General features: G+C 36.8%; 1 protein-coding gene across 2 annotated transcripts in view; it reads left to right on the top strand.

Moving 5' to 3' along the window:
* Window positions 1-1031: 1031 nt before the first annotated feature.
* Window positions 1032-7208, top strand: part of TAP46 (2A phosphatase associated protein of 46 kD) — a 164517-nt gene continuing 158340 nt past the window's right edge. For both annotated transcript variants that reach the window (XM_089828606.1, XM_089828600.1), the window contains exon 1: window positions 1032-1433. In XM_089828606.1, the coding sequence (XP_089684732.1) occupies window positions 1338-1433 (96 nt within the window). In that variant the 5' untranslated portion in view covers window positions 1032-1337. The remainder of the gene's footprint in view (window positions 1434-7208) is intronic.

The raw sequence follows: 7208 nt of genomic DNA, 5'->3' as shown, positions 1-7208 counted from the left end.
TCTAATCAACAATCATATTATCAATATTTTAGGTATTTTTATAAGATATGTAAATTTTGTTTAAAATTAGTATAGTAGATCCACTATCATCTATTCTAATCAACAATCATATTATCAATATTTTAAGATATATATATATATATATATATATATATATATATATATATATATATATATATATATATATATATATATAATTAAAATATATTTAATTTATTTAAATAATATATTTTTACACTTTGAACTAAAATAGTTATAGCAATTACAAATATTTTGATAACGATGTTAAAAAATATAGAAAATATTTTATATTTCAAATAGATATTTATAATCTTAAATTTTAAAATAATTTTGATAAATCTTCAATGTAAACATTTTCTATTTTGAAAAAAAATTGACGTTCATTTACATATTAGAAAAACAAAATAAAAATAGACTAAATATAATTAAAATTAAAATCGTGAGAGGAAATGGAAGTAAAAATGAGGTAGATCAAAAGTCTCGAATCATTTTCTCATGCCTCTTAGACTCACATAAATATGTGATGATGAAAACTATAGAATTATGAAAATAGACGCCTATGGGATTATGAAAATAGATGCCTTGAGAAGGATATCTCTCGGCTTATTTTATAGATATAAAAAATATATAAACTAGTTATTAAATTAGCTTAAATTAAAAATAATTCCACAAGAAGCTCGACTTATTTTATATATATTAAAAATAATTCCACAAGAAGCTCGGCTTTATATATATATATAAAAGCTAGTTGTTAAATTAGCTTCAAGAACTTTGTAATTTGTTTTATGAGATAGAAAGCAACAATATCATACAATAAATAAATTAGAAAACAATGTCACCCTCTTAAATAAAAAAAAAAAAAAAAAAAAAAAAAAAAAAAAAAAAAAAAAAAAAAAAAAAAAAAAAAAAAAAAAAAAAAAATATATATATATATATATATATATATATATATATATATATATATATATATATATGTATATATATTAAAGCCTTCATATACGTAAAAAACCACTGTAATTATCGCGTACTACGATTTTATTTTGCTTATTTACATCGAATTGCTCCAAGCTCGGGAAAATTCTTTTGACTTCCCTTTCCAACCGACAAGCATTTTAAACCTGTAAATCCAGAGTCCAAACCATTTACGTTTTTTCACAAAGCACCAAACAATTAAACTGACAATTTTCCCGGCGTCCAACATTTAGCGGGATTTTCAAGTCTTTGCTAGCATTCTAGGCAGGGTTTTGATTATACACATTATTTTTACATCAGATCAGTGCGTGCAACGTCTTAAAGATACTTCAGAGCTGAAATTAATGGCGGAAATAAGGAGAGATGAATTGCCACTTCCAACACTATTCGAGCAGGCCAGGAAAATTCATTCCGCGGCATCTGATTCTACCGTGGATCAGGTAACTCCTTTTTAATTAATTAGTTTTGTACACTTTATAGCAAATTTATGCAGTGCAATTTTTATAGCATTTGATCTTTAGTGCTAGCTTGCATTTTTGTTGTGGGTTTTCCATTGATCAAACTTAAAAGATTCAGGAGCATTTTCTAGTTATAAGGATTATCATCTCCGTCCCACCTTTGTAACTTTTTAGGGGTGGTAGGAGAGCCTTGCTTATGCTGGGGTCCCATGGGCACCCGCTTCTTTAAAAATAGAGCAGGTGCTGTTCAGAATTTTTAGGAATATTTAGAGGGAAGCAGTCTCATGAATTTTTTAATTGAATCCTCTTTAAAACATCAGCTTCTAAAATAAAGGATCTTTAGAACATCAGCTTCTAAAATAAAGGACTCTAGTTGTCTCATAAATTTTAAAAATAAAGAGATTAATTCATTTTGGTGGGAAGTTGAAGAGCTTTTTGACAAATGGCTAAATCCTTCCCTAATCCAGCCCCACCCCATTTTCACCCCCTTAATCCTTACACAGCAGATTAAGCAGTCGGCTGATCCAGTGGGTGATTCAGTCGTTTAAGCAAGTGATCTTGGGCAATACTCCCCGGTTCTGTTTCATAGATGTAAGAGATGCAAGGGCATCTATGAAACAGAGGGCATGTGCACATCTCTGCTGCTATTAATAGTAAACATAGGCAATGAACAAATAGAAGGCAGCCCTTACTATTGCCCTTCCTCGACATTGCCCTGCTAATTGGGCACGGATGATGAGTGGATGAATTGATGTGCGTACAGTCACTGGATAACCATCCAGTTCCAGATGGGTTTTTCACTATGCTCCACGGAGTTTCCGGGACGGGAACGTTTTAGGGGACGGGAACATGTTTCCGGTATGGGTACGGGTCGAAGCCAAAATTTAGGGGACGGGACCTCAGGGGACGGCTATAAAATATAGGGGATTTTAAATTTTTTATATATGGAGATTAGACTTCTTTAGAGATATATTTTTGATATGCATACCATAGCAATGATAAATTATAACATTGATAAACCATTCACCATAGAATACATGGAAATTGAAAACTATTAAGATTAAAATCAAAATGAGAATATGATATGATGATATATCCAAATATTGCATACAATTAGCAAAAATGCCTAAAGGCTCCAAGTATCAATCTATCATCATCATGCATGAAATGAAAATCAAAATTACATAATGAAAGTAAATATTAGAAGTGTAAATGAGATGTCCAACTCCATAATAATCAAAAGCAATAATGTATCTGAGTATCTGAAAAGTGGAAAGCCAAATATATGGCTGTCCTCTAGAAATCTAAATCTTTATTTAAATCAAGATCATCATCAATCTTATCCTCTGAATCACTGGCAGGGGTAGGCAGAGGGTCCTCATCCAATGGAACACCAAGCAGCCTTGGGGGTGTGTTATCTTCATCAATCTACAATGCATCCTTAGGATTAACATCCCAACGTAGTGCTGGAGTTTGTCGATACTCAAGACTCTGTCGTTGCTGTAGTTGCAATACACTATGAACAGCCACAAGCTTTTCCGATCGTCTAGAGGTAAGGTTGTTCCTCTTGACCGATTGAATGAAGCTATATGTAGACCAATTCCTCTATGTAGTAGAGGAACTCGCAACCTGTGAGAGAAGACGGGTGGCAAGGGCTTTCAACTCAGGTGCGTCTCTATCATGCCATGTCCACCATCCAATCGGGTCCTTTTGAGCTAATGTAGCTCTATCAGTCCTCGCTTCTGGTCTACCAAATGTTGGACCACGAAGATTGGCAAAGTCAAGCCATTGCCCTCGAATTTTTGCAGCATCCTCTGCACTATACATTTTTGAAAGGGCCTTGAAGAAGCCCTCCTTCACCTGTATTGAACAAACAAAAATTAAGAAGTGAGAACTTAGAGTTTATAAACTTTACAAATAAAATAAAAATTTTAAAAACGTATTATAAAATCAGAATTCTTTAATAAATTAAATTCACCTCCTCATCATTAGATGGAGGCACTCTCCCAGGCCTTGGTGCATACCATTTTGGATTGACTGCATAGGCTGCTATATGAAGTGGGGTGTTCATAGTGTTCCACCTTTTCATTACAATAGGCTTAAGATGCTCCTCATAGAACTCCAAAGTAAGTTCCTTATCTTTAACAACTTGCTTGATCTGCCCAAGCATGCTATCAAAGGTCGCATAAATCTCTCCAAGGCTAGGAGAGTCAGTATTAGCATATCTAATGACTTGCACAATAGGGTCAATGAAGGAGCAAATGTATCTGCAAATGAAAGAAAATTGCAAGTGAGAAACATCATATGTCAAAAAAATCAGCAAGTGCTTAAATCAGATTTTTTAATTTATTAAATCAGCAATAATAACAATTATTATGTCCACCAATTCTTAAGTTTCTTACCTCATTGTGGTCCACCAATTTTCATCCCGGATTCTTCGTTTGACAAGTCTTCCATCTGGGGTGCTTGATTCATGCCATCTATTCCACTCTGCATTGACCACCATGGAGGCCTTAAGCATCATCTCCAACAAAATGAAGTAGCTAGCATATCGAGTCTCCATAGGCTTGAAGAATTCTGTTTTGGAAAATGTCCTAAATAATGCAAGAGATGTGTGATGATTGCAAATAAACATTTGCACGTCTCTAGCCTCAAACACCATAGTCTTTATCCAATCAATTTTTCCAAAGTCCTTCAAGGTGTTATTCAATGCATGTACACAACATGGGGTCCAAAAAATGTGTCTGCAGGTGCTCTCTACTATCAATCTAGCTGATTTACACACCCGGGCTGAATTAGTGACTACTTGCACAACATTTGAAGCCCCTACCTCTTCTACAGCATCCTTCAAAATCTGAAATTGGAAGGATGCATCCTTCTTTTTTTCCGAACAATCAACGGCTCTAAGAAAATAGGCCCCTGCTGTACTAGTGACAATAAGATTGATGAGTGGCCGATGTTTGATATCGGTTCAACCATCCATGATAATAGAACATCCATCACTCATCCATGTTTGCCTCATATCCTCCATCAAAATGTTTACTTTTGAGTACTCTTTGTCAAGGATAGTGGTGCGTAATTTAGTCTCTCCTGGTGGTACAAATGAGGGACCAGCAGCACAAATATCTTTGCACATTTGTTTATAGAATGAGGAACGAGAAACATGGTATGGTATGCCATGAGCAACAAGAAATCTGCCAATGGACTCTTCAGCTCTCTCTTTTGCTTGTATGTTAAATAAATCAGCCACATTGGTATCTCTCTTGGTCTTGGCCTTTCCCTTTCTTTTATTAACAGTGCTAGTGGGAGTCAATGAGGGGGTGGGTGTGCTACTCGTAGGACCCTCGGATTTCAATAACTTCCCCTCCACATACAACCTATTGGCCTCAAGTTTTCTTCCTCCGTAATTTTTTTGCAACCTTTCACCCTTTGCCCACCTATCCATAAAAGATGGCAATACACTCTTGTGTAGCTCCCAAAATAATGCTTCTTACATATATGACACTCCCATTCCCTACTACCCTCGGAATTTTTCTTCTTATTATTGTCTACTTTTGTGGCAAATTGTAGGAGAGGTTTCTTAGGGTTGAATGGGCCTTTGGCATATTATTTTAGGGCTTTGGAAGGGCAGTCAAATGGATTAGGCATTGCATCTTCCATAGGGACATCTACATTAGGCTCATCAATGGCTGCCCTAGGTCTTTTTCTTGGTCTTTGTAATTGTGACACTTGAGTTTCTTGCATGGCAACTTCCATGCTATCACTACTTCCCTCACTCTCACTGCTGCTCATGTTTTTGCCTTTGGATTTTACAATGATTTATAGTATACTGCTGCAAGTTATAGAATTTTTTTTTTTTTAATGTTCCATTAACATACCCTCTCTATGTCATTGAAAAAAATGAAAAATGACAACAAACAACAATGAAGTTTGAATCAAACAAAAAGAAAATAAAAAGCATACCTGAAATGAAGTAGAAATGAAGGCAAAACCTCCTCTTCCACCTCCAAAACACACTCCTCTTTTGTTGTTGAATGTTTTTCTCTTCCTCTTCCCAACTTGCAAACAACTCCAAATGAGCAATGAACTCCAACTTTAACTATTTAAGAAGACACATTAGGGTTAACATCCATGTGGGCCTTGGGCGGAATAGAAAAGACTAAAAAAAAAAAACTTTTAAAATTTTTTTTTTAACTCATCCGCAGCCGGCTGGAAAATAGGGGATGGCATGGGCAAAAGGGTACAGGTGAGGGACGGGAATGCCGTCCCCTATACGGAAATCTATACCCAAGTTTCCTGTGATTTTTTTTTTTGGCATTTCAGTGACCATCCCCTTTTCCCTCAAAAAGGGAAGTCGCAGGGTATGGCCAAAATCCGTACTCGCATCCCCGTTTCGTACTTGGTACGGGTACTATGGGTACAAAGGCAGGGGACACATCCCCGTGGAGCACAGGTTTTTCATTATCCCCTGCCTCCTCCCCATTGTTATGTTCGTTGTAGCCCCAGCCCTTTAGGTAGGTAGGAATCTCGATAGATTCCTCCCTTCCTCGCCTTTAAGTCAGGCTTGGAAATCTTTAACTAATAAATTGAGGTGTGCATGCCCATACTTTCAAATAAGCCGGGGGTTTTGAGGAATTGAAGGGACTTTGGCATTTCATAGGATGTGATTATTGTAAGGCTGTCATCAAAGATTAGATGGGTCTTGTTTCAATTCACAAATCTGGCTTATGATCCTGGTCATTGAAATGGGATGCCCCCTTATTCCTAAATTGAGAATCAAAAACCTCATCCTTTCATCTCACAAATCATTCCTTAAGAGTTTTGCAAGTATCACATTGGGGAGAGAACTGCCTTTCCCTTTCGAACAGAAGTATGAGCTGCGTTTGATGGCTGCCCTCGTTTCTCAATAGATGATGGGGATCACCATTGTGTTACAATAATGGATGATGAATGTTACGACCAATCATAGCCCATAGTAACCGGGGTGAGATCGAGATTGTTCATCGCGGGGAATCGCCCTACAATAGTAACTGGGGTGAGACCGAGATTGTTCATCGCGGGGAATCGTCCTACAATTCTATGGGCCTTACTATTCGCCCCATAGATTGTGTAGAGTGGCTGGATTTCTTTCTTTCTTTGCACCATGCCCTTGTCCTTGAGCGATGATGTCTATAATCCAGGGCAGCGCTAGTGCACTTGATCTCAATCCAAGAGGCCGCTTTCACTAGGTCACCTGGGTCAATTAGTTGTTCTAGATAAACCCGATCCATATGGTGGTATAAGCATATTTTTATATCATCATAGTGGGGAAGGAAGCCTTAAAATAGTGGGCCCTTGTTGCCTTTTAGCTAGGCATACCATAGAAATAAAGCAAGAAGAGAGACTTAGGACGCAAGGAGCACACATCGAACTAATATTGAGTCAACTAGATCTGTATCTCCATGTGGATCTGGGCGAGACGATGACTCTGCATGCATCAAATTGAGAGGGCGAAAAAGTAGGGGCTCCTATTTTATAGGAAAAGATTCTAAATAAACCTTTAGCCCCCCTTAAAATGTTATCATGGGGTCACCCCCTCCACAAAAATAGAGCCCAAGCCCCTCCCGTGGGACCCATGCCTTAGATGAAGCTAATTTTTTTAATATTTGGAGTTTTCACTTTCTGGTGTTTTTCCGGTGCTGTAAGTTTTAAAACTTAGGAATGCATCGCTCTGCAGCTTTGGCAAACAATAGACTAAGGTAATAATTCTCAGTAGTT

This window comes from Cupressus sempervirens, chromosome 1 (assembly GCF_028749045.1).
Source record: "Cupressus sempervirens isolate cs-2001-9-10 chromosome 1, ASM2874904v1, whole genome shotgun sequence".
In the NCBI taxonomy this organism is placed as follows: Eukaryota; Viridiplantae; Streptophyta; class Pinopsida; order Cupressales; family Cupressaceae; genus Cupressus; species Cupressus sempervirens.
The sequence above is the reverse complement of the archived record's forward strand: the minus strand, read 5'-3'. Positions and strand labels throughout refer to the sequence as shown.